The 27,028-nt window shown below is 54.1% G+C and overlaps 1 protein-coding gene across 1 annotated transcript in view; it reads right to left on the bottom strand.

Moving 5' to 3' along the window:
* Positions 1-27,028, bottom strand: part of PLEKHG4B (pleckstrin homology and RhoGEF domain containing G4B) — a 61,444-nt gene that overhangs the window by 21,341 nt on the left and 13,075 nt on the right. The window contains 4 exon segments of the mRNA XM_067031501.1: positions 3,395-3,518; positions 4,654-4,827; positions 7,789-9,013; positions 18,081-18,278. Of these exon segments, the coding sequence (XP_066887602.1) occupies positions 3,395-3,518; positions 4,654-4,827; positions 7,789-9,013; positions 18,081-18,278 (1,721 nt within the window).

Raw genomic sequence — 27,028 nt, 5'->3', positions numbered from 1 at the left:
GGCCTTTGCACTCGTTTGTCTGTTTGGGTTGATGCAGGACCGCAGAGCATCCCCTGAAACTAAAAACCTCGCCACGCGCTCCTGAAAACCCCCTTGTCTGTACTGTGAGTGTGGTCAGAAGCTTCAGCGCCAGATTCAATCGGAGAGAATAACAGGGCGGGCGGGACAAGTTGGTATATTCATTCTTCAGAACTTCCAGTGTCCTGGGAACGGCCTTCCACCGTAGCTTCCGGTGTCAGCGAGTGTTCTGACTCAGCTGCCTGTCTGGACGCTGATCTGTAGATGCACACGCAGCATCGCTGAGCCCGGGGCCTGACGCCCGCTTACACCTAGCTGGCAGAGCTGCACGGTTTTAGTGCCACGGTCCTGTTCGCCCCCCAGTCAGGTGTGTTCAGTCTGGGGTAAAACCGCTAAAGAACATTGTAAAGCGCGTTTCTGGGGGAGGCGAGGCACCGGGACAGAGGTGGGGCTGTGGAGCCCGGCTGACGCGTCTGGTGCTGCCTGCTCCTCGAGGCCCAGGTGGGAGCAGGCAGGTGGACGCTACGTCTCTGCCCAGGGACTTCTCGGTGCCCACCTGCTTGGCCACACGGGTCCCGGTCAGTGCTGCCAGGAGCTGGGCGAGACGCTCCATTTCCTCGGAGGGTCTCGTGTCCACCCTGCCGGTCAGGCCGGCGGCCTCCAGCAGGGACGGCTGCATCTCGCTCTGTCGTCGTGGGCCTCCCTTCCCTGGCGGCCCCGGCCCTGGGGTTTCCCATCATCTGCCAAATCAGCCGCGGCCCCAGGGCTCAGCAAGTGGCCTCACCAGGAGCACCGGGGCGGCCGTGCTCTGACTCACAGGCTCTCCTCTACGACGTCACCCACTTGGCAGCTGGCGGGAAGCCCCACCCCTCCGGGGGCTGTTCCCGGGGTTAGACGGCTGCTGGGCCCTGGTCCCGAGTGGCCCTGAGTGGCTGACATGGACCCCTTTGCTCATTCCTGAGCCACGCTGGTGCCAACTGGAGCCCCAGAGCAGACCCGCTCCTCTCCGCCTGCCCTGCTCTGGGTCCCCTGATGCCTCTGCTTCGCCGTCGCCCCCACCGGCAGGCAGCCTCCAGGCCCCCAGTCTGGCCGCTTGGGGTCGCTGGTCCGCCCCAGGCCGCCGTGCAGACCCGCCCTGACGTCTGGGGCTGCATTTCTGCGAAGCCTCCGAACCGTCTTCCAGAGGCCGCGGTCCGCCCGGCCTGCCACACGCCGTGGTCTCCGGCCCTGGGGCGCCTGCTGTCTTCGCAGCGCCTTCTGTCCTCAGAAAGTGCCCGGCGGCCGCAGGCCTTGCGTGTGCTTTCCTCCCCCTTGAGTCCGCAGCCTCCCCCGCCCCGGAACGCGGTATGTCTGGCAAGTCCCTCTCGGCGCTGTGGGAGCTGCGATGACTCGGGTTCGCGTGTGGGTCTCCGTCAGGGCAGGGATCTCGGCTGTTCCCTTTTGTGCCCCCGGAAAGTGTGGGCGGCAGGGTGGATGGGTGGGCTCCTGCGTGGCGCGGGAGGGTGCGCGGATAACAGCCAGGATCCCTGCTGAGTTTAAGGTTCTGTGTATCTAAGAGTTTGACGGCAGTCCTTTCACGAGGCCAACTCGTAGGAATGCGGGGCTCCTTGTAACACACCTGCGGGAACCCATGATGAGGCCCTCCCGGGCGCCCCTCCCAAAGATGCAGCATCTCAGGTGCCTCTTCCCAAGAGCTGAGGGCGTGTGGCTTCTCCCGGCGCCACGCTCTCAGGACGCTCAGTTACAGCCCTCGTGAGGGAATAACCAGCCGAAACTTCGGGCTCCACAACAAGTTCCCCCAAGTCTTCAGAAACATTGCTCTCCCGGGTCTTCGTGAGCAGGTGGGCAGCAGCGGCCTGTCTGCACTGGCCGTGGCCAAGTGGGAAAAGCAGGGGTCTGGACGTCCAGCTCAGCCCCGGCCCCACAGACTCCACAGCTGTCTCTCTCCTTTCTCTCGGGGGGCCCTGGTCAGTTAGGACCTCCCCGCAGTGGTCAAAGGAAAGCTTCTGGTAAATAGAAAATGTCATCATTCTAGGGCTTTGAAGGTGTTTACCTGAGGCTTATAGAGGATGAACTAGTGCAAGGATGAAGCTAATTTTTTTCAGAGTCGTCTCATTATACTTTGGAATCTGTGCCGAAAGATAAGTTTGAAATCCTAGGCTCAGGGCAGTAAAAGGAGGCCCTGCAAACAACTGGGGGCCGCGCCCTGCGAAGGAGCCTGGGGGAATGCTGTATCTTAAGTCCTTTCCTGCCTATGTGATCCCACACTGACTGTACCCATGCTACTTCAGAAAAACTTTCAACAGAAAGCCAGTACTCCACAAACGAGCATGAGGTCGTGGGTGATCCTGTACCAGGGACGCTCCCACGTCACGCGAGGGCACACCGGGTAGCGTGTTCCCACACGCACTCACACGTGGCGGCGAGTCACCCGGCGTGCTCTCACGTGAGGTCGTGTGACTTCACTCTAGGGACTGCGCAGAGATTACTTCTAGCCCCTCTGGCACCCCCGCGAGACATCCCTTCATCACGGCACACCGCCGACTCCAGCCAAGGGCAGGGCTGGGCCTCGGGGCCGGGGCTCAAACCTGGGCCGTTGACCTGAGGACTGAGCCCTGGGGCTACGTCCACCCAGCACCGTGGAGGCTCTTGGTCTGATGGCCGTGAGGGAGCCCGGAGCCCGTCTGCACCCGATGGGGGTGAGGGGCCCCAAACAATGCACGTGACTCCGGTTCTCCGTCCGCCCCATTCTCTGTCCTTGGTCCACGGAGAGCCCCGGAGAGGGTCACCCAAGCACGTCTGCTTCCTTGTGCAGGGTGCAGGAGACAAGGTCCCCCGGAATTCCACACCAGGAAGATGCGGCTCTGGAGGGGCTGGTGCGCTTTCTGCCTGGCGCATGTGCCGCTGGCTGCCCGGAGGCCCAGCGACGACACAAGGCCTAGCTAGCAGTCAATCTTTTCTGCTTTCTGGTACCAGCTACCTCCTATTTGTATGGTTTCTTCACCCGGTTATACTAAATATTCTGTTTGTATCAGCTCGTGTCTTTAATCAAGGTCACTTCAAATCTTTTTTAGAAAGAGGTGGAGCATAAAACATGTAGATAAATAATGCTTAAAGCAAGTATTGAACAACGAAGAGCGATGCAGAATTCAGGCGTGCATTCGGAGGATAGGGGCCCAGGTGCACGGGAGGGAAGGGGTGCGTGGGGGACGGCACGGGAGAGCCCAGGCATGAGGGCCCGGAAAGAGGGGGAGGTCAGAGACGGGACCTGCAGCAGTGACGCGCCAGACAGCGGAGCCCAGGAGCCACCCGAGATTACCCCTCAGTTGGGTTTATCCTCAAAGGGTCTGAAAGCTGGAGGCTGGCTTAGTCCCACCTGGGGATGGTGTGGAGGTACTTCAGCAGACGGGTTAGCTCAGCACTGGACGTGTGTTCGCTGGACCAGAGTGGGCCCCTTGTACAGACCTGCACCACTGCTCTTCCCTGACGGTCTCGGGTCCCTGCAGAAACAGAGGCATTGGAGGAGGTCGCTGAGAGGATGCGACCGCTAGTTGACCCCCGAGCTGGACCCAGGCCCCTGTGCTCCTCGCTCCCAGAACCTGCCTAAAGACGCACCTTTGAGATAACGGTGTGGCATCGAGACCGACTGGAGAGTAACATGACTGAGCCCAGTTAAGGCCTCCGGGTAAACTTTAAGATTCTGGCGGACGGGGTGGAAATCTTGAGGCCGCCCAATACAAGGCCTGTATATAAGTTACCGGCCACCTGCCAGTGTGGAGTGTGGCCTCTTTCTTCGGTCTCTCTCTGCCCTCTGTGAGTACGTGGGCAATTTCAGATTCCACCCAGGAGGGTCCCAGGAGGCTGTGAACTAACAAGGGGCCATCGTGAAAGGGGGTGGCCCCCACAGGGACACCCGCGGCTTCAAGCTCGAGGAGTGTGGAGCCAGGATCTGCAAACACTAGTTGAGTCATTGGCTTCGATGTGAGATCTGTTGGGAGGGTAGAGCCTGGTGTTCACCTGGGCAGATGACAGCCAAGCTCACCTGGGAGGGTGAGGGCCGCTGCCATGCTCTGTTTGCAACCACCCAAATTCATATGTTGAAATCTTAATGCCTGGCTTGATGGAATTTGGAAGTGAGACCTTTGGGAGGGGCTTTGGTCCTGAGGGTGGAGCCCACATGAATGGGATTCATGCCCTTATACAGGAGAGACCCCTTGGGGGCTTCCCTGGTGGCGCAGTGGTTGAGAGTCCGCCTGCCGATGTGGGGGACACGGGTTCGTGCCCCGGTCCGGGAAGATCCCACATGCCGCGGAGCGGCTGGGCCCGTGAGCCGTGGCCGCTGGGCCTGCGCGTCCGGAGCCTGTGCTCCGCAACGGGAGAGGCCACGACAGTGAGAGGCCTGCGTACCACAAAAAAAAAAAAAAAAAAAAAAAAAGAGAGAGACCCCTTGCCCACCTGCCCCGTGAGGACACGGTGAGGAGTCGCTGACTCTGAAACAGGAAGGGGCCCTCGGCGGCACCCACCGTGCAGCACCTTGATCGTGGACGCCCAGCCTCCAGCACCGTGAGAAGTGAAGTTCTGCTGCTAAGGAGCCGCTGGCCGGCGGTACTTTGTTAGCCAGACAGCCGTGCTCACCTGGGAGGGTGACCACCCCGGAGTGCAGTAGCTCCTGCCTGGGCGCCCGGCTGCGCAGCTCTCCTGTGCCGGGTGTCCACCCTTCGCCCTCGGGGCACAGCGGCTCGGCGAGCAGGTCTGAACGCCGGATGGGGCTGCTTCCTCGGAAGCTGCTGCCCTCTGCATAGACATCAGCTGCCCAAAGCAAAGAGACCCGGTCAAAGGTAACGCATTTCTCTGGTGTGAAGGCAGCTGCAAATGCGAGGGGAAAACAGGAGACCTGGGAACTTGTCCCATTCCTGGGGGGCAAGGTCAGTGAGCACATCTGCAGGTCAGGCTTTTCCTGAGGAGGAATGAATAAATCACATTAATAAACAGGTTCTCAGATGCTGACAACCAGAAAACACCCAAGGGAGAAACATTTTATACTGAATAATGTCATGGATCGTGACCTCAGTCTCCTGCGTCCCCCCAGAGGATGAGGCCTCGATCTCACACATCACCTCAGAGAGGGACTCCTCACCCTGCACGCTGCGTAAAAGAAGGGATTCTTCCTCACCCGTCGTGTCAGAAGGGGGCCTCGCTTTCACTCGTCCCCTCAGAGAAAGGGTCCTTGCTTCATACATCAACTCAGAGAGGAGGCTTCAGCCTCACACATCCCCTCAGTGAGAGGAGCCTCGACCTCAAGAATCACCTCAGACAGGTGGTCGTTGCCTCACATATCTCTCCGCAGAGGGAGGCATCACCCTCATGCATCTCCTCAGTGTGGGGGTCTGGCCATATACACGCCTCAGAGAGAGCTTCCTCGCCTCACACACCTCTTGAGAAAGGGGACCTTCACTCACGTATCACCTCTGAGAGGGGGGCCTCATCCTCCAGCATCAACTCTGGGAGGGGGTCCCCGTCCAAACACACCACTTCAGTGAGAAAGGTTTCGCCCTCACACGTCTCCTCAGAGAGTGGGTCCTCGAGTCACTTGTCACAAAACAGAACGGGGCCTTGCCCTCCAGCGTCACCTCACAGAGGGGTGCCTGGACCTCAAGACTCACCTCAGATAGGGGGGGTTTCACCCTCACACAACACCTCAGAGAGGGGTTCCTCATCCTTAAGAATGATCTCAGAGAGGGTGTTTCACCCTCACACATCTCCTCAGAGAGGGAGTTCTCACCTCACACATCTGCTAAGACACAGGGTCGTCACTGTCACTTGTCATCTCAGAGAGGGGGCCTGGTCCTCATGCATCATCTCGACTCCTTTTTGAGCATCACCTCAGGGAGAAGGGGCCACGTCCACCAGCATCACTCAGAGAGTGGGTTCCTGGCCCTCACACATCACCTCAGAGAGGGGGGCTCCACCGTCACACATCACCCCAGAGAGGGGGGCTCCACCGTCACACATCACCCCAGAGAGGGGGGCTCCACCGTCACACATCACCTCAGAGAGGGGGGCTCCACCCTCACACATCACCCCAGAGAGGGGGGCTCCACCGTCACACATCACCCCAGACAGGGGGGCTCCACCCTCACACATCACCCCAGAGAGGGGGGCTCCACCCTCACACATCACCTCAGAGAGGGGGGCTCCACCGTCACACATCACCTCAGAGAGGGGGGCTCCACCCTCACACATCACCCCAGAGAGGGGGGCTCCACCATCACACATCACCCCAGAGAGGGGGGCTCCACCCTCACACCATCACCTCAGAGAGGGGGGCTCCACCGTCACACATCACCCCAGAGAGGGGGGCTCCACCGTCACACATCACCCCAGAGAGGGGGGCTCCACCGTCACACATCACCCCAGAGAGGGGGGCTCCACCGTCACACATCACCCCAGAGAGGGGGCTCCACCGTCACACATCACCTCAGAGAGGGGGCTCCACCGTCACACATCACCTCAGAGAGGGGGGCTCCACCCTCACACATCACCTCAGAGAGGGGGGCTCCACCCTCACACATCACCCCAGAGAGGGGGCTCCACCGTCACACATCACCTCAGAGAGGGGGGCTCCACCCTCACACATCACCTCAGAGAGGGGGCTCCACCCTCACACATCACCTCAGAGAGGAGGGCTCCACCCTCACACATCACCCCAGAGAGGGGGGCTCCACCGTCACACATCACCCCAGAGAGGGGGGCTCCACCGTCACACATCACCCCAGAGAGGGGGGCTCCACCCTCACACATCACCCCAGAGAGGGGGGCTCCACCCTCACACATCACCTCAGAGAGGGGGGCTCCACCCTCACACATCACCACAGAGGGGGGGGCTTCACCCTCACACATCACCCCAGAGGGGGGGGCTCCACCCTCACACATCACCCCAGAGAGGGGGGCTCCACCGTCACACATCACCTCAGAGAGGGGGGCTCCACCCTCACACATCACCCCAGAGAGGGGGGCTTCACTCTCACACAAATGTGACCTTATTTGGAAAAGGCTCTTTGCAGAAGTGAACTAGTGAAGTTTAGGGTGGGCCCTAAATTGAATGATAGGTGTCTTTACAAGAGAAAGGAGAGGGAGGTCGGCGGCACAGTGAGACACAGGGTGAAGGGCAATGAACTTGGCCAAGGGTGGCCTGGGGCTCCAGTAGCCAGAAGAGGCAGGAAGGACCCTCCCCTGGAGCCTCTGGAGGGAGTGGGACCCTGGGACACCTTGATCTTGGACTTTAGGACCAGAACCGTGAGAATGATTTTCTGCTGTTGGGAGCCAGGAAGTCTGTGGTACCTCGCTGTGGCAGCCCCATAAATGAATACATGTAAACATTTTCAACCGTTGATATGGGCAAGTGACCAGACCAATTGTCACAGGTGAGAGAGGGGAGGGGAGTGTGGGGGCAGGAGTGTATGGGGGAGGGGAGGGTGGGGGAGGGGAGTGCTGGGGGCAGGAGTGTATGGGGGAGGGGAGGGTGGGGGAGGGGAGTGCTGGGGGCAGGAGTGTATGGGGAGGGGAGGGTGGGGGAGGGGAGTGTGGGGGAGGGGAGTGCCGGGGGCAGGAGTGTATGGGGGAGGGGAGGGTGGGGGAGGGGAGGGTGGGGGAGGGGAGTGCCGGGGGCAGGAGTGTATGGGGAGGGGAGGGTGGGGGAGGGGAGTGCCGGGGGCAGGAGTGTATGGGGGAGGGGAGGGGAGGGTGGGGGGAGCAGTGGTGGATTTTTACCTTCCTCTCCTGTGCAGCTGGGACCCTCCACCGTGCCTGGACAGCTGGAGCCTGTGGTTCTGGTCCCCACAGCTTGTCCTCCCAGGAGACCCCCGGGCCTGGTGCTGGCTAAGTGCTGGGAGGCCCGCCGCGTGTCACCTCGGGAGCTTCTGAGGGACCTATCCCAGGATCGAGACCTCCTGGGAAGGGTCCTCCCTGCAGCTCCTGGGCCACCCTCTTGACTCGGGGTCTCCCGGGGGCCTCCCGCAGGGCCAGGGATCTCTTTCTGGGTAAGAGCGGCCGCTGCCCTGGCCCCCCTGGCCCCGCGGCCGTGGCTCTGGGAGCCGCAGGCCTCGTCCCCGATGGACTCCTCAGAGCTGGAGCCCAGGGGCATAGGGTTCTGCAGGGCCTCCATGTAGGACTTCCTGAACCAGCGTCTGGCCTCCACACTGGCGGGGGCCCTGGGCGGCCGCCTCCTGGCGCTCGGGCTGCCCCCCTCTGCGTGGACGGCGAGGGCCTTGGAGCCGTCCTTCTTGTCCATGGGGTCCAGCCTCCCTCCTGGTCCTTCAGGGCTCCCAGGACACTCCCAGGGGCCCTGCTCTGAGGGGCCAAGCCCCGTGAGGCCTCCACTGCGACTCCCGGACAGGGTCCCGGGGCTCTCGCACTCAGCCCTTCTTGGGGACGGAGGACGGCGGGGCTGGTCCCTGCTGGGATGCCCACCGCAGTGGGGCGGGGAGGGGCTGTGCTTGGACGGCGTGCCTCCCTGGGGAGCGGGGCTGGCCACGGTGGGTGCCAGGGCTGGAGGCTCCGAGGCGCTGCCGGGGGGCGGCTGCTGCGGCCCAGGACCGCTGGGGCGGCTGGGCAGGTCGGTTCCGGTGGTGGGGACAAAGACAGGGTCTGTGACGTTGTTCCAGGGCGTGCGGTAGACCGCCGAGCCCGAGGTCAGCAAGCAGTTTTGCAAGGGGACACTGTTCTGCCCCCCGTTCACCAGTTCCAGGAACTGTCCCGTGAAGACGCAGCCGTACATGGTCTCAGGGACAGTGACTTCCTCGGAGCCTCGTCCAAGCCGGGAGAGGCGTTTGAGGACCAGTCTGGCGGGCTGCCGCCCCGCCGCCACGGTGATCTGCAGGTAGAAGTCCCCGGGCCTGAGCCTGACTCCGCGCAGGGGCGCCAGCTGCACCACCACCTTCTCGTGGATGCACAGCGGCCACCCTTCGTGCAGGAAGAGGAGGCCTGCGTACCTGGCCTGGGACAAGAGAGGGATGGAGGGAGATTAGCGGCTGACGTGGAACCTGTCAGAGCCCCTGGTCTCTGTCCGGCAGGAGGGGGGGCGACTGGGCCCCCCAGCACCCCAGAACACAAAGGGGTCAGGACCGAAGACCGGGCGCTCAGAAACGCATTTGTACCGCTCTTCCTGGGTGGCTGGGGGAGGTGGACAGCCGCGGACGGGGACACCCCGCGGGCACAGTCTCAACCCCGGGCACTGTGGGGCGAGCCGCTCCCAGGGGCCGGCCCCACCTGGGCAGGGGCTGGGCTTTCACCCTCTCGCCCCTGCGGCCCTTGGTCTAAGCTCGCGGCACCCACGGGCAGCTCCCAGGCAGAGCCCGGCCCCTGGGACCGCAGGGTGGGGAGCGCGGAGGGAGGGCATGGACCCGGCGCCCCCACGTCACGCCAGCTCCCACCCAAAGCAGCCGTCCTTTCTGTTTATTTGAAGGGGTCGCTGGAGTTTGCAACCAAGCTGTCCGTTACGGGGTGAGTCCTTAATCACCTCTTTGAGAAGAACTTGCTCTAGAAAAAAGGTTTCGACTTCAGGATGGACGAGCCAGTGTCTCCGTGGGGCAGGAGGGTGTCAGGCTGTTAGGGGACAGCGGTGGGACACCCACAGGCCAGAGCTACAGATACAGGTTCTGAGACGGGATTGCATTCTACTGTTTAGGTTTAGTTCCAACAGTTTTTTGTGGTTTTTTTGTTTTTTTTTTTGCGGTACACGGGCCTCTCACTGTCGTGGCCTCTCCCGTTGCGGAGCACAGGCTCCGGACGCATGGCTCACGGGCCCAGCCGACCCGCGGCACGTGGGATCCTCCCGGACCGGGGCACGAACCCGCGTCCCCTGCATCAGCAGGCGGACTCTCAACCACTGCACCACCAGGGAAGCCCAGTTCCAGCATTTTTGCTGCAGCTTTCTCTACTCCAACACTGACTTACTGCACAAACCCTAATTAAATAATACAGAAAATGAAAAAGAAGAAAGAATCTCATCCTAATATACCTCTAGAGACTTTTAACTTTTCTGTGCCCTTATCCACTGTTTATTATTATTAGTTACTTAAACTGCAATAGTAATGTAGACAGAATTTGGTATTCTTGTCAGCAGTCACCCTAAGCTAGCACTTCTGTGACTCAGTTACCATCTTGATGGCTACTTAACGATCCTCTATTGTCAGAATCGACAGTGCTTCTGTGGATTTCTATTGTAAATTAAAAATGCAAGGAACGTGTTCACGATATCATTTTCATGATATTCTTCTTCTTTTAAATTATCATTTTCCGGGATTAGGATTACAAGATCAAAGGCTATGAATGTCTTTTATGATTCTTGACAGTATGACCAATTTGTCCTCAAGAGACGTACTGTCAGCAGTAGGGTGCCACAGTAAGGTATCACCGTGCCCGCAGGTCAGCAGAGTAAGGCTTTGCATCAAGAAACTGTTTCCTAAATTAACACGTATGCTGTAGAATATTGTTGTTTTAATTCACATCACGTGATTGTGAAGCCAACAGTTTTCCGATGCTTGTTTTCTGTAAATTCTCATGTACTTTTGCTCTTTCTATGAATTGTGGTCCTACTTTTGCCTTAGTTAGTGCGAGATTTTACAAAAACATTTAACAGACAGTAATTTTCTTGCACTCACCGTTAGCGGACACGTATCCACCACAGTTCTGAAAGGCAAACTCTCTACAGTTTTGCTTGTAAATCTTTCTACTCCTCTGGAATCCAAATTCAACAGACGCTATAAATATAGTCATGTTCTGAATAGTTCCAGTTCTGAGAAAACTCCAGGTTGAAAAGGAGCTTTCTTTCTCTCATTTCAACACCTTCTCTAAATGGTTGTTTGAGGGAATTCCCTGGCAGTCCAGTGGTTAGGGCTCCCTGCTCTCACTGCCAAGGGCCTAGGTTCAGTCCCTGATCAGGGAACTAAGATCTCACAAGCCGGGCGGTGCAGCCAAAAGAAAACCCCAAAAAACCCCAAAACAAATCAAAAAAAGGTTGTTTGAGGTGTTTCAAGGAAGAGGTGTTAGAACCAAATCTTTTTTATTCAAAAGGAGGTGGTGGGCTTCACTGTTTAAGAGCTACAGTTCAGCTGCTAAAAACAAGAGCAGAGTCTTTCTTTATAAGGAGCTTTCACAGAGCGGTTCAGGGACCTGCATGTCACAAGATCATAGCAGGTTTTCAATCATCATAGACACATCACATCAGTTTTTACAATATCCAAAAATCTCAGCATTCCTTTCTCGCTTGGGTGACTAAAAACAAAACAAAACTTCTCTGGTCCCTTGGAGAAGCCAGAACAGGGACTTGGCTGTGGATTAAATGTGAAAACTACAGCTGAGCTTCCCTGGGTCCTTGACAACTTCCCATACTGTTGCCCCGTGCAGACCATCCACTGTCCAGGCTGTCTTGGGCAAGGGGACAGGCGACCTTCCTGGGCCTGACTGGGCACCGAGGGACAAGCTTCCCTCTGCGTGTGTCCATGGAACACTGTCCCAACTATCTGCCTGTTGGGGTCCTGTCTCCCCGACCCTGTGGCAGAGGACGGTGCCCAGGTGGTCCACTCAACAACACATTACCAGGCACCAGAAGCGCCTGAACGTATTTGTTCGTATTTCAGGAAGACTGACCAGCTTCCCAGGTGGTGACTAGGTGTTCTTCAACATGCCCCTGGCCTGAGCGCTGTGCATGGAGTCTGGCTGCCCTCAGTGTCTGTATGTTTCAGCCAGGGCTGAGAATTACACACCCACGTCCTGAGCAGTCCATGAAAGCTGCCATAGACTACAACATCACCTTTTATCTCCAACTTTTTAAGGTTTCCTTTCTATTTTGCTAATTAGGGGATGTTTCCAAAGTAAAGAAAGTAGAACAAGCAGAACTGCCCTGTATCCACACTCACAGGCCTTCAACAGCACAACATGCTAAGGTCACTGCATGGCCTCTTGTGCTTGTTTTATTTATTTATTTATTTTTGGCTGCGTTGGGGCTGCGTGTGGGCTTTCTCTAGTTGCGGCGAGCAGACTTCTCATTGCAGTGGCTTCTCTTGTTGTGGAGCATGGGCTGTAGGCACGTGGGCTTCAGTAGTTGTGGCATGTGGGCTCAGTAGTTGTGGCTTGCAGGCTCTAGAGTGCGGGCTCAGTAGTTGCGGCGCACGGGCTTAGTTGCTCCATGGCATGTGGGATCTTCCCAGACCAGGGCTCGAACCTGTGTCCCCTGCGTTGGCAGGTGGATTCTTAACCACTGCGCCACCAGGGAAGTCCCTTTTGCTTGTTTTTAAAATGTATGTTAAAAAACACATTAAACAAACTTACAACCTCTCTTTGGCTTAATATTATATCACCATCATTACCTCATTTAAAAACATTTCTTTAAAATATTTTAATCTGTGTATACTAATCCATCATATTTCTACATTCCTGATTTAACCTTTCTCCTAATATGTATATTAGGATGTGTTTTTTACTATTATAAGTAACATTGCAACACGTATTATTGGGAATGAATCTGGACCTGCATTTTAGATCACTTGCTGTGGCTAAACTTTCTGAGTCAGACTGTGCCTGACAATGTAAAGATTCTGCATACATATGAAAACAACTGCTTTCCAGAGAGGTCATCCCAATTTTCACCACAGTGGGAAGAGCATCACCTTGTCTATCGTATTGAACTCTCTGCTCTGAATACTAACCTGTCCATTTTTATTCTCATTAGTAAGCAAAAACTTGTGCCTTGTCATTTGCTTTGCGTTTCTCAGACCACATGGTTATATCTGTTTTGATTCTTTTACTTTTAGTCTTTGGATTGTCTTTGCATTTAAAGGGCAATTCTTATAACCAGCATTTAGTTGGTCTTGCCTTTTTTCCAGACTGACAATCTCTGTATTTTACTTGGAATGTTAAATTCACTTATTGACATTTAATATAATTATTGACATGGCTGGATTAAATCTATCATCTTGGCATAGAATTTCTATTTGCCCTATCTTTGTACCTTTGTTCTTCCTTTTCTCTCCTCTTCTATTTTTTAGATTCCATTTATTTCCTCTATTGAATTTTTAGTTATACCTATCTGTGTTATTTTTAGTGGTTGCTCTCAATATTACAATACACATCTTTAACTCATCACAGTCTATCTTAAATCAATAGTTTATTATTTTAAAACAATGTAAGAACCTTACAGCAGTAAGGTAAAATAATGACATTTCCAGATAAATAAAAGAGTAGACTAGCACAGATGCTATGCAAGAAATGCTAAAGCTATAATTTCAAATTCATAATTTTAGCATTATAAAGCTATAATGCTAAATGCTATAATTCGATTTACTCCCTTCCACAGTTTGTGCTTTTGTTGTCATATGTCTTATTGCTACATTTGTTATAAATCCCACAATATATTGCTTTAAGTGGTCAGTAGTTTTGTGTGTGTGTGTGTGGTCACTAATTTTTAAAAGAAATTCACACTTACAAATTTAGCCTTTCTTTGTGCTCTTCATATTTCTGTAGATCTGAGCTTCTACCTGGTATCATATCCCTTCAGACTCTAGACCTCCCTTTAGCATTTCTTGCATAGCATCTGTGCTAGTCTACTCTTTTATTTATCTGGAAATGTCATTATTTTATCTTCCTGTTGAAAGACATTTTTTGCTGTATATAGCATTTTAGGTTGACTTTTCTTCCTTTAACTTTTTGTTTGTTTGTTTGTTTTTTGCGGTACGCGGGCCTTTCACTACTGTGGCCTCTCCCGTTGCGGAGCACAGGCTCTGGACGTGCAGGCTCAGCAGCCATGGCTCACGGGCCCAGCCGCTCCGCAGCATGTGGGATCTTCCCGGACCGGGGCACGAACCCATGTCCCCCGCATCGGCAGGCGGACTCTCAATCACTGCGCCACCAGGGCAGCCCCCTTTAACTTTTTTTAAGACATTTTTCCATTGTCTTCTGAAGTCCAATGCTTCTGATAAAAAGCCACCATCATTCTCATTGCTGCCCCTGTATGTTAAGATTTCCCCTTTATGATGGGTTTTCAGCATGTAATTACAATGTGTCTAAGTGTTGTTCTGTTGGTATTTTTCCTGCTCCGGGTTTGATGAGCTTCCTGGATCTATGTGTTAGATCTGTGATTTTTAACAAATTGTTAGATTATCCAACAGTGTTTCTTTAAATATTTCTCTTGGCCCTATTTTCTCACTCCTCCCCTTCTGGGGATCCGATTGCACGTACGTCTGACCTGATACTCGCTAAGTTACTGAAGCTTGCTCCCCTTTTTCCCTCCTCTCTCTCCTCTCTGTGCTTCCATCTGCCTCATTTCTTCTGGCATGTCTTCAAATCATGTATCCTATCTTTTGCTGCATCCAGTCTGCATTAGTCCCACCCAGGAAGTTTATTTTTTTTATTGCAGATACAGTAGTTTTAGTTCTAAGATTTCCATTTTGTTCTCATTTTACAGTTTCCAGATCGTTCCTCAAATTCTTCATCCACTTCATCCATATTTACTTGTAGATTATTTAACATGTTTATCATAGTTTTTAAAAAGTCGGCCTTATCATTCCAAACCTGGGTAGTCTGGGAGTCTCTTTCTATTGACAATTTTTTCTCCTTTTTATGGGTTGATAATCTGGTGCCTTTGCATTTTGTAAGTTTTAAATTTTATGCCTGAGCTTTTGCCTAAAGCAGGTAATTTTTTAAAAAGAGGAAATGATCTTTATTCTGTTAGATGGCTAGGATGAAGGGTTTATCAGTTTAAAGTGCTTAGAAACAGAGCAAGTTTGGGGTGGGTTGTGGCTTTAAACTCTCCAGGAGTCCAGTGAGGTATCTCTTCACTTTTCAGCTCAGCCCCCAACTCTCTTGGCCACCAAGAATAGCTTATAAAATTTACATTGCTTGAGGCTTGGTTCAACTTTCATAAATTTCGGTTTACCAACTGTTTCAAGTGCTCCAATGGCTGGGTTCACAACTCTCCATCCAGGGAAGCCTGGTACCAACCGCTGCTGGACTTCTCAACTGGGACATGTTAAAACTATGAGACGAAAATTTTCAGACTGTGAGACCATGAGACCATGAGAGTTGGAAATCACGACACTTTGTGTGATTTTAAGATTTTGATATATTTTGCTTTCTGGTCCCACCCCTCAGCCTCCACCTCTTCTGTCAGAGAATTTCTAGGGTTAGTAGAGAGGATTATCATTACACTCGAAGCTCCTCCGGATTCCAGCCTGATATTCGAGCCCTGAGGTCTCTGAAGTCTGGTTCCCCCTGGTCTGAGCAGAGACGGTCTTTCTCTGGCAGCTCCCCGTCCATCTTCCCTGAGACCTCAGTGACTGGCCTCAGGGATGAAAGTGTCTTCTGCTTTTTGCTCACTTAGGAAGGCACTCTCACTCCATGGTTAAGTTCTTTTAGCTCTTTGGGTATCCACGGCTCTTGGACGGCTTGAAAGGAAGGTGTAAGTGTTTGGTTTATAGCAGAATTTCTTGTTGTTTTGGCAAGACTAAAGGTCTTTCACACACGTCTACATCCTAAATGGAAACAGGACTCACCTGTTCACCAGCTCGAACTGTTTTGCCAGTTTCCTTTGTGGTTCTGTGTTAGGAGTACATTTACAAATTTCCAAATAGAAGGGTGTCTTTTAAAAACTTGATTTCTAGTTTTATTGCTTTGTGGTCTTAAGAAATCAATTATTTGGTATTTGTTAACATGTTATTGCTAATGGTCAATTCTGGTCAAATTTGGTAAATGTATATGGATGCTTAAGAATGTATGTTCTTTAATATTCTCTAATTGTATACATTCTTGAGATAAATGTATATCTTCTAATGGTAAAACTTGGCTAGAATTTTATCAAATTTTGGTTAAGTTTGGAGAAGGTTCCATCTGTGCTTGGGAACTATATGTATTCTAAAATTGTTGGGCTCCGCACTCCACGCATGCCCGTTAGCAGAGAGTTATCGTGTTCAGATGTTTATTTTAAGTAATATGTGGCCTGCTTTTCCTGTTTGCTTTGGAGGGAGGTGAAATCTCCCAGTTGTAATTCCCTCAATTTATGCTTCAAGCATTTTCAGGCTATGTTGTTAGGAGTTTACAGATTGTTATACCTTCTGGTTGTTAGCAGTATTATTATTGAATGGTCCTCTTTAGCCCTATCAATACATTTGCCTTTTACTATATTTAGTTTGCTATGAACATCGCTACATCCATTATCCTTGGTTAGAATTTTGCTGGCCTACCATTTTCAACCTGTATTATATATGTTGTACTTTTTATTTCCATGTTTTTATCTTGTTTATTCCCTTCTCCTTTTCTGATTTCCATTTGATTTCATTTTTTAAGTTCTAATCCCTCACCCCTGCTTTCCCCCCTTGCAGAAACATTCTGTTTTTTATATCTTTCTGATTTCTTTAAACTTCTCCAAGCATTTTTTTGACACAAACCGTGATGAAACAAACTTACAAATAAGTCAGTGAGTGATTTTAAGCATTTCTGGTTTCTACAGAGGGATGGGAAAATTGTGGTCATCGAACTCTTAGGTTAACATAGAAACTTATCTTAAAATATGATTAATAATGATCTCCAAGCCACATACTTCGATGATACTTGGTAAATGAATAAAAACTACATTGAATTTACATTAACGAAAATATTTTTATATTCACAGTTGTCAAGATAAGTTCATTTTCTCCTGTCATATAGATGATCAAATTTTAATTTCTTAATTAAAAAGTAAAAAGCAATATAAATATGAAAATAGTAAGGCTGTCCCTAAATTTCATTTTATGCTTTTAAAATACTTATAAATATGCATCCATATTAAAGAGTAATATTATTCATATGGCTTTTTCAGAAGATAAGCAATTTGGTTAGTGGGAAGGGTGATGACTTCTTAAAATGGAAGGAAAAAGAAAATTAGAAGAAAGAAGACAAAACATTAGTTCAGAAAAGCTTTTCAAGACATGCCTTTGAAAGGGAGAAAGTGTTTTCAGATCCAACTTCAAGCACTTTGGCACTGTGTGCTGCTTTTATCTCCTGACGGGCAAATTTCTCTGCTTCTTCCCTATCAATAAACACCCTTTAGATGTGCAAAAGGTACATAATCATGAAGGAAATAGCCTCTAGGCAGACTACCACAAACAGAGAATTCAGTCGAGGATATCCATGGTCGTTTCTCTACCACACTCAGTTAAAAGACATTCAAAGAGTTTAATAAATCAAAGTAGCCCAGTGGTAGTTTTTCAGAAAGCCGTAATTCAATATGAACGGAGTAGTAAAAGGTGATGATTAATACAGATCTTACTTTTTCAGATCTAGCCATGAATCTCTGCAGCATTCACCGCACCATGCCTGCAACGTGGCTGTGCCATTAGTTTCAACACTGCCTCAGAAATAAGCTCCAATAAAAATAGCCTCCAAATAAACTAAACACACAAGAGGTGCATTCAGCAGGGTCTGTCTGTATCTACTGGAACTGCTCCCGTACGTTCTGAGAGGACCACTCAGGAGAGGGACTTAGTCCCTTCGTACATAGACTGGAGTGAGAGTTCCCTGGGGTACCAGAGACAAGTCTGCAGACAGTGGGTTCCATGCTCACTGGCAGGTTGAGAAGCCCTGTTTCTGGGACATATGCCTTATTTCACCAATTATTTGGAACCAGGAAAAGGTGGAGCCAGAAGCCAAAGGGAACAAGCTGAGCCAGTGCCCAAAGGACCCAATGGAATAGAGGAAAATGGGATGGTTTCCTCAGTCATGTGCTTAAATGCTACCAGAAAAATGGCTGAGACTACAATTTATTTTTATTTTTTAATAATACCCTGCTTTCTTTCGGGAAGAAAACAACAGATGCTCACTTGAATGATGTCCGTTTAACCCCTGGATTAGTCTGAAATGCACAGAAGCATATCCTCCTTTGCTTCCTTCACCAGCATATTTCCCTGGATCTAAAATCCCTACGGCTCAGATCAGATATTTTCCAGCTACCAGATTAAAACACTGCCTGTCTCTTCCTAGTCAAAAGTGAACGGGCGGGCCTCACACGGGCTCCATCCCGAGGAGGTACTCACGCAGGCCTCCCGCTGCAGGTGGTGCAGGGCCCTCTTGGCTGGGATGAGGAAGTCCATGAGGCAGCGCAGCCCGTCCCCGCCGTAGAGCTTCTCGGCCACACTGAACAGCTGCCACAGCACCGTGGCTGCCGTGGCCTCAAAAGGTGGGTAGAGGGCAGAGAGTGCGTTCTGTATGTAGGTGTCGACGGATTCCAGATCCTGAAGTGGAAGAGAGGTTTGGGAAATTTAATACGTCTAATAAGACAGGTGCACTGGACACCTTCACAGGCCAGCACTGAGGCATCCACCGTGAAGGCACCCGTCGTATGTCTGGGGATGTGAATTACCTTTGTGAAACACAGGAGGCGTGGGCGAATCCCTAGCACAGAGAAGAGTTCCTGTTGGGGAGGACCTGTTGGCCCTCACGCTGTCACAGAGCGCACGAGGGGGGCCTACCTGACGCCTGTGCGCCCGAGGGGGGCCTACCTGGCGCCTGTGAGGGACGGCTGTCATTGTTATCACAGGAGGCACCACCAAGTTTGGTCTGACATAAGTTCCATCCCATCAAGTTCTGCAACATGCACCTTAAATGATGCTTTGCAGGATCTTCCGTGCAGCATGGGGGATTTCTCGGGGGCCTCCCCCTTCCCTGGCCCCCCTTCCCCAGCACTCCTGGCTCTGCGTAGGGAATGGGGGGCCCTTGTGGGGAGGACAGAGCTGGTCCATATGCCATTTTGTACTCAGAAAAGAAGTTCATCCTAGGAAATACATTTTACTTGTACTGATGATTTTTTTAAATTTAAATAGAAACCATTAGGGCACCCTGCATCAAAATCCCAGAATTGTACTCATTCAGTCATTCCAAAACCGGCTATCCTCGGTATCTGACTTCCCCTTTAAATTTTGGTGCAACATGCTTTTATATAAAACAGAAAGCTTTTAGTTTAAAAAATACTCAATTCTATTTTTGGATGTAACATGTCCTGAGGAAATGCCATAAGGTTTATTTGTTTGGAGAGGAAATGCAAGGCCACAAATAACAGTTAAAAGCCAAAGAGGTTAAAATTGCATAATTGATTTTTAAAGGAACAATGATTACTGTCTGAGACTCCTCTGACTGGCTAATCATAGATACTTTCCCAAGGAAATTGAAAAGAAAGCAGTGAATCCTCTAAGTCTGCAGTGAATGAGGACTTGAAGAGAAGCCGTCTGTCCTGCCTGAGAGCTGAGAGCCGCGTGCTGCAGGGTCAGTTCAGAGGCTGGAACCCCTCCACCTCCCTGTCAGCCTGGTGAGGCTCCCAGGCCCGCACAGGCCTTCCTGCCCTGCCGACAGGGCCACTCCCGTGTCAGCAGGGATCCTCTCAATACTGATTCTTCCCCATGTGCTCTGGCTTCCAAGAACTCCAGTCGCCCCTGAGTCCCAAACAAACATCAGTCCGGGGGCTGGCGGGAGCAGTGGGGGCAGGACTCGGCCTCCTGGGAAGTTGCTGGAGGTACAAACCGGCTGGAAGGAGGCGGGTGCGGCCCGGAGCACAGCCTCTAAGGACCTGCTTTGAACTGAAATGCAAACGTCAGGCCCTCCGTGGGAGAGACGCGCTCCGGCCCCCCGGATGCCCCAAACCAGGCCCGCTCCTCCCCCAGACCCACGGGGCAGGTCCCGACTCCACGGCCAGCTGTGGTCAGCAGGATATCGGCCCCCACCTCACCAGCTCCCCTTCTGAAACCTGCCCAGTGTCGGGGGGAAGGGGCCGCTCCTTGAGATCCCACAGCCCTGGTCACCCACGGGGCAGCAACGGCCTCCCCGGTCCCTTCTCTGCCCTTCGGTTCCCGTGGTGACGGGGTCTGGCCCCACACTCAGCCCGGGGGACGCCCCTCCACCAGCCCCCATGCCCTGTGCGGTCCCCCCGCTCGGAGCCTGGTCCTGGCAAGAGCTGCCCAATGGGAGATGCCCGCCGTCCGAGAGGCCACTTCCCAGGTTAGGTCAGTCGAGGAAGCCTCGGGAAAGCCAAGGGAGCGACTCCTCCGCCCGAGGGCGCCGCCTGCGCAGCCCCGTCCAGCTGTCACCGCTCTCTGGGGACCGCCGTGGGAGCCCCCTGCCACCCCGGAGACGGGGCTCCCTGCTGTCCTTGGGAAGAGAGGTCTGACGGGCCAGCCAGGCCACCCGACCGGAGGTGGACGTCCAGGGCCTGCACCCCAGAACAGACACGAACCACCCCGCAGCCTGAGGGCCGCCCCAGGCTGGCGTGCCCGGTGTGGGCAACTGTCCCGACTTGCACACAAATTACAGCAGGGGGAGCAGACACACAGGAGCCTGAGAGCAGAGCGGCAGAAAGTACTGCGTTATAGCAAAACCAAATTACCTTGAATACATTCATTTCTGCTTAAGAGAACAGGAAAGTATACAGTGTGTTTCATAAAGATTTCCATAAGAAATGCTTAAAAAGAGAGCATTGTTTTAGCATCTTAAAGGGTGAAGTTCCATCATCTGGTACATTTTCTGTTTAGCATCGTCTTCCCTCATGTTTGCTGGGCTGCGCGTGCATGTGTGTGTCTGGGTGTGTGTGTGTGTCTGTGCATGTGTGTGTCTGTGTGTGAGCGTGTGGGGTGTGCGTGTGTGTCTGTGCATGTGTGTGTCTGTGTGTGTGTGTGTGTCTGTGCATGTGTGTGTCTGTGTGTGAGCGTGTGGGGGGTGTGTGTGTGTCTGTGCATGTGGGCGTCTGTGTGTGTGTCTTTGTGGGGTGTGTGTGTGTGTATGCTTATGTCTGTGTGTGTACACCTAGATAAGTAGGGAGCCAAGTGGGCAAATTCTTGAAATAGTTCCTAAGCCTCTGGGAGCAGAGGCAGAGGAGGAGAGGACAGAGGGAGGGAGAACGTCCGTCGAGCGTTTCTAACCGTTTCCGCCCGGCCCCACTCTCCATGTGGCCATAACTCGCCCATTCACCAAAACCCGGCAAACCATCAAAACGTCCCAAGTAGACAGGACAGGACTGACTTCGGAAACAGCTCAGGATTCCCTTTTGAAGCAAACGCACACACGGACATGGCTGGCTCAGAACATAGGACTGCGCCTGTTTACTTGATTGTAAGTCTAACCGTGGCTTAGACTGTGACATTAGTGGGGTGGCTGCGACAGCACCGGCGTGAAGGCACTTGATTACCTTCCCGCCGCACTGAGAATCCTGTGTCATCTGGCCAACAGCAGAACTGCTTTTGCCTTTTAACAACAGAACATTTACATCTGGAAAAACACTGCAAAGCTTCACTCTTGACGACAGATTTGTTACCCCCACTAAGTTTAGTAAAATTTGGATGACATGCGAGTGACTTCATGGCAGTAAGTTCCTCCTGCCCTGCGCCTGCAGGAGAGGACCCAGTCTGGGCGCACAGGCCCGCCCCGCGACCCTCTAACCTCGCGTGTGCTGGAGATGAGGAGACAGAGGCTGCGGCCTGGTGGGGGCCGGTCGCAGAGACTCGGGAGAGGTGCCTGCTGGAAACAACCTGCTTCTCCCTCCCGGGGGCGAGAACAGCCAAATGTCATAGCACACGGACTTTCTTCTCACTTGGAGGCTTGTGCTGACTGAAGGGTGCCAGCTGAACGGGGCGAGGGGCCAGCAGCGTGCCCGTCCAGGGGCCGGCTGCCAGGAGAGATGCAGCCGAGGCTGGCCCGCCGTGCGGCGCTCACGTTTTAATTCAAGTGCAGCATCCCTGAGGATGAGTGAGGGTGTGAACCCAGGATGGAGCCGCAGGCCGTCCGCAGCCATGGCAAGGCAGCCCGCACATCAGGAGAGGGTCTGCAGGGGCCACCCCAGGGAAGGCTCCCAAGGTGACGGAGTGCGGGATAGAGAGGGTCCCCAGCAGGCGGCGCAGACCAGGTTCCGAGACCCTCCCCCACTCCCCTGAACAGACATGGGCTGGCCTCTGACCCAGTGCAGCCCCTCACGTCACGATGGGGACAGAGAGTGCAAGAAAGTCAGAGGCATCTGCACAGCCACGCTGCGGCCACCCTGACGACCAAGGAGCCCAGATGCCCGATCTTGTGGGTGAGCCCCTGACATCCGGGTCATCACGCCCAGGGACAGCAGGGTGCGTCTAGGACACGGGACGGGGTCTTAGATGGGCTACGAGGAAGCCCGGGCAGCCAGTCCTGTCCACCCGCCTCAGCCAGGCTTTGGGGCTTCTCCAGGACACAGTCATGTCACCTTGCTCTGAAAATCCACAGTGTGCCGATGTCAGCGTAAGAGAGCAAACAAAGTGGCCTGGGGCACCGTCCCAGAGGCACCATCCCTGGAGGGGGGGCAGCGGTCACAAAGCGCCCCCGTCTCGTCTGGGAGTCGGCGCCTCCCGCATCCCCATGACCAGCCCCCAGCCGTACCCCAGATGGCACACAGCCTAGGATGGGACCCCGAGTCGGAGTGCCTGTCAGCCAGGCACTTCCACCCCAGAAATTCACCACTGTGGCCTTTGCCTTGGCCAGATTTTATAAATAAGAATCAGGCTGTAAGGGCGGCAGCAGGCACCCATCACGGGACACTGGAACCCTCCCGGCAGTCCGTCCAAGCAGGGGCCCCGGGGATGGGAGGGACGCCCACGATGGGCCTCCCCGTGGCCCACTTTCCATCAATGGCCACTTTCTCAGCCCCATCGGCATGAATGAGGAGGCTGCCGTGAAACCCACACTCCCCAGGAGGGCTGCTCCGGGCAGCCAACCTGGTTGCAGCCACTCAGGTACTCTTAACAGAGGCCTCCTTCCTGCAAGGGCCCAGTGACGGCCCCCGGCGTCCTGTCCAGGGCCCCGATGGCCATCTCCGATTTCCTGTGTGCAGAGACCCGGAAACCACCTTTGAGTCAAAGCAAACCTGTCTAGGAAGCCTGGTCCCCTGGGCTGGGCTGGTGTGCCAGCCTGTCTATACCAGATCTGGCTGCATCCAGCCTGTCCACACCTGGCCAGTCTACACCCGGCCCTGCTCTCCACTGGCCAGCTGCTGCGTGTTAGGGCTTCCTGGTCCTCCCGGCTGTGGAGGCTGAAGATGCTTCTAAGCCCAAAGCTGCACAGGGAGGGAAGCGCTGGGAAGGGAAAGGGCCTGGGCCTCTTGAGGTCCACGCTCTAGGCTCCTGGAAGAGTTCGGCGGTCACCAAAAGCATCGTGTGCCCCAAATCCTGCTGGCCTGGCTTTAGAGACCCTGGGCCTCGGTGAGCAGTGGCCTCTGGCACATGTCTAGCTCTCCTGACCCGCGTTCTAACAGAATTGGCATAGGAAGCCTCCAGGAGACTCTGGATGCCGGCAGCTGGGGAGGGGGCTCCAGGGAGCCCTCGACTGCTGAGACCCTTTCTCTCTGAATTCCACAGCCCACCCAACAGCCACCTTTTAAACCTCTCGGCTGTAACTGAGCCCAGAGCGGTGACTGTGCAGGGGGAGCATGGCTTCCCCCCTCACTCCAGTGCCTGCCCTCCCTGAAGCCCAGGGACACTGGCCCACCTGGGACCAGGTCTGCTGCTACAGTCCCACCCGGAATTCTCAGGACCTGGGGGTGGCCTGGCTGAGCCACTGGGCCTCGTGGGGAGGTCTCACGCTGGTGACAGACACCACTGTGATGTGGCCAGAGGCCCCCTTCCCACGCCAGGCTATGTCCTCAGGATGCCCACGGCTGGCCCGGCTCCTTTCCTCTGTCCACGCGAACACAGCCAGCAAGCCCCTGCCCAGGGCAACTCCGCCCTTCACTAACTCACTGTCTGCGGGGCAGGGGATCCCCAAAACCTGACCCCAGGGAACGAGGCCAGATCCGGGGACAGGACGTGCAGGTGGGAGCACAGGGCAAGCAGACAGGCAAGCCCGGGGTCCAGGCTGGCCTTCACGGAAGCAGGGGGCAGCTGTGGGCAAGGAGTGTTCCAGGGATTCCTTCTCTCTTCCTGCGATAGCCAGGTGCTATCCAGGAAGCCACAACAGGAGGACAGGATGTGGCCAGGGCCTGAGTGCCTGGGATGGGAGATGGGCAGCTGAGAGGGGGGGTTTCAGCAGAGTCCAGTGGGCCAAGGAGGGTGTCTGCGTGGGCTAGGTTCCCAGGAGGAAGTGTCCCGTGGACACCAGGGCTGTCCTCGTGGGCACACGCCCTCCTCCAGCAGTGAGAGAGGCTGGGGCTGAAGCTGACTTTACAGCTGCTGAGATTGATAATGAACCCATTGTATTTAATTCCTACAGCCTGAGAGAGGCAGGTCTGTGCCAGCACGGCCCAGTGGGCAGGCCCCAGAAAGCCGCATATTCTAGCCTGCTGTCTACAGTCTGCACTGAGCAAATCTCAGAGGAACCAAGTGGACAGGACTGCGCCTCGTACCTCGGTCCTCCCACGTGCACACGCACGCACACACACACACACGCACACACACATGCATACATGCCCAGATGCACACATGCATACACTCCCACGTGCACACATGCACACACGCGTACACACCCACAGAGAACTGTGCCCTGCACCTTCATCTCCTCCTCACGCACAATGCACACACACGCACACCCAGCCTCGCTCCACTCCTGCCATGCACATCCCTGGACTCCGTGTCTCACTTCTGCAGCCTTGTTTTCCATCAAGATCTGCTCTGGCCGTCCTGCAGGAGGAGCCATTAGAGTGGATTTCAGCAGTGCGTGGAGCTGGCAGAGAAGAGTCATGAGAAAACACTCTCTGATTTGAAACTTTAAAAAATGCAGTGCTAAATATTCATTACATTAAACATTAAATACTGCTTACAGATTTTCTATCAAACTAACAACAAAAGGTATTAAAATAAATAAATATGTTAGTATTAAAAAATCCCAACTCAGGAACCACCTTATGCTATTCCTAGCTCTTTCATATTCAAACAAGGGTCCTTAAATTTCATAGCAGTCGACAGAGCCTCTAAGAGAGCCTCTTCTCTGAGCTGGGGTTGGCTCTCCAGTCCTCCCTGTCTTTTCTGGTATTAATGACTTGCCGGCTTAGCGTCTTGAGTGAGCGCAAACCAGGGTTCCTACGCCTGCGATTTCCTTCCTGAACTGGACCTTCCACGGCTATCTGTTAGTGAGCGCCCCAACGCTGCTAAGGTTGCTGGCTGCAGAGGGAGAGCAGCGGGCCGGACGGAGATGTGGGTCTCTAGTTAAACCCCTTGCAGGTCTCAAGACAGATGCAAAAGGCAGTTGTTTCCAGTGAAATTCTGGCTCCTCTGAGCAGATATCCAGGAGTTGGGTTCTAAGCGTTCAACGCACTATGAAGCCAGAGCAGGGGTTTCATAACAAGGCGCAGGAATACTGCTAGGCCCGCAGGAAGGAGCCTCGGCAGCTCCCGCCGCCTGCTCGACCCTCGTATGCCGGTGGGTCCCAGAGTCAGCGATGGACGTGGGAACCGGCTCTAGCGAGGCCCTTCATGTGCCAACCCCGAGGTGCGGGGGGAGGCGTCCATCCACAGGGGACTGGGGGTTTAGGAGGGCCTTGCTGCAGCTGCCTCTCAGCAGAGGGCCCGGGGGAAGGAAGGTTTACAAGATCAACATTGGTGTGGCCTGCCTGTCCTTGGCTGGGGAAGCAGGAGCTGGACCTCTCCCTCCAGCCACCACCTCTGGAACTTTCCTGGGCCGAGGCGGCAGCACCTGCCACCTGTGGGGTGGGTCTCCTCTCCCGGCCAGTGCTCCTTGGGCCCTGACCCTTGGGCCATCGTAGCTCAGCGCACACCCTCCACGAGTGCTTCTCGGTTTCCCTAATCCAGGCGGGCTCAGACTGTTCACTTAGCGCTTAACTGTCTTCTCGTCCCGTGTCTCCAAGCCCAGGGTCTGCTTGCAGCCAGTGCACCGTGTGGCCCACCCTGCCTGCTGATGGAGCTGAGTTACAGCCACAGCATCTTTAGAAGAGACAGGCAGAGGAATGTTGGACCTAATATTGATGACAAAGAAGTTCGGACTCTAAAAGAGCTTAACTCACATGGAAAGATCCCTCTGGGGGGCAGTCAGTCTCCAGGATGCTGGACAGAGGAAATGTGTTCCACTAAGGTGCTGAGCCGGCAGAAAACAGGGCAACCCCTCCGTGGGGCTGTGGTTTAGGGATCCCTGCTTCCCCGGGGAGGACGGCACGCCCTGCCCACCCGCATCACGTGTGGCTGCGCGACAAGGAAACGTGGCGGCCGCGTGGACGCCGGTTCTGGCAGAAGCTTTGCGAGCAGGCTCGTGCTCTACCTGGAACCTTCCACGAGCCGCGCAGCACCAGAGAGGGGCCGTTCCATGATTTACCTGATCACAGATAAAGCTGCTGTGATGATCCCTGGGACTCAGGGTCACTGGTGACCACAGCATCCGGGGGACACCTCCCACGAGGGCAGGCAGGGCACACATCTCCACCGAGGGGCCCCCTGGACAGGTGTTCTGCAGTGCACCTGCAGGGACAGAACTGTCTCCAGAGTCCTCAGCTGCAGCTTCCTGGGTGACCGAGCCCTGAGAGGCAGGGCCGGGAGCAGAGCCTCATAAGCCACTGAGAAGCTCCCAAACTCAGGAGCTGTGAATGTCTTGGGAGGGGTCTTTCACGCAGCATCCGTTAGACAATGATGGATGCACAAGGGAAGCCCGACCACATGTTCACTTGGTCTTTACCCAGGACAGAAGCAGCTGCAAACACCAAGTCCCAGACCAAAGCCTGCCCTGGGCTCAGGAGCCCACCGCACCAGCAGTGACCAGGGAGTGACCCCTGCTTACTGTTCCCCTGCTGATCCCACGGTGGTCAGTCAAACAGACATGGTCCTGCCCTCAGCACAGAGGGCAAATGGACCTACCAGGGAAGCAAAGGAAGGAAGGGCCAGAGGGGGCTGGTGTGGAGGCGCCAAGGAAGAGGATGCTGGCCCGCTGGTGGAGGGCGTCCCCTGGCTGAGGCGAGGGCCTGTAAATGTCAACCCTGGTTCTATATCAGCTGCGGCACAGCACAAAGTCCCCGAGATTTCTGCACTTCTGGTTTCTCCATT

Source organism: Kogia breviceps, chromosome 4 (genome assembly GCF_026419965.1).
Source record: "Kogia breviceps isolate mKogBre1 chromosome 4, mKogBre1 haplotype 1, whole genome shotgun sequence".
Classification (NCBI taxonomy): Eukaryota; Metazoa; Chordata; class Mammalia; order Artiodactyla; family Physeteridae; genus Kogia; species Kogia breviceps.
Note: the sequence above shows the minus strand (reverse complement) of the source record. Positions and strands in the feature narration are given on the sequence as shown.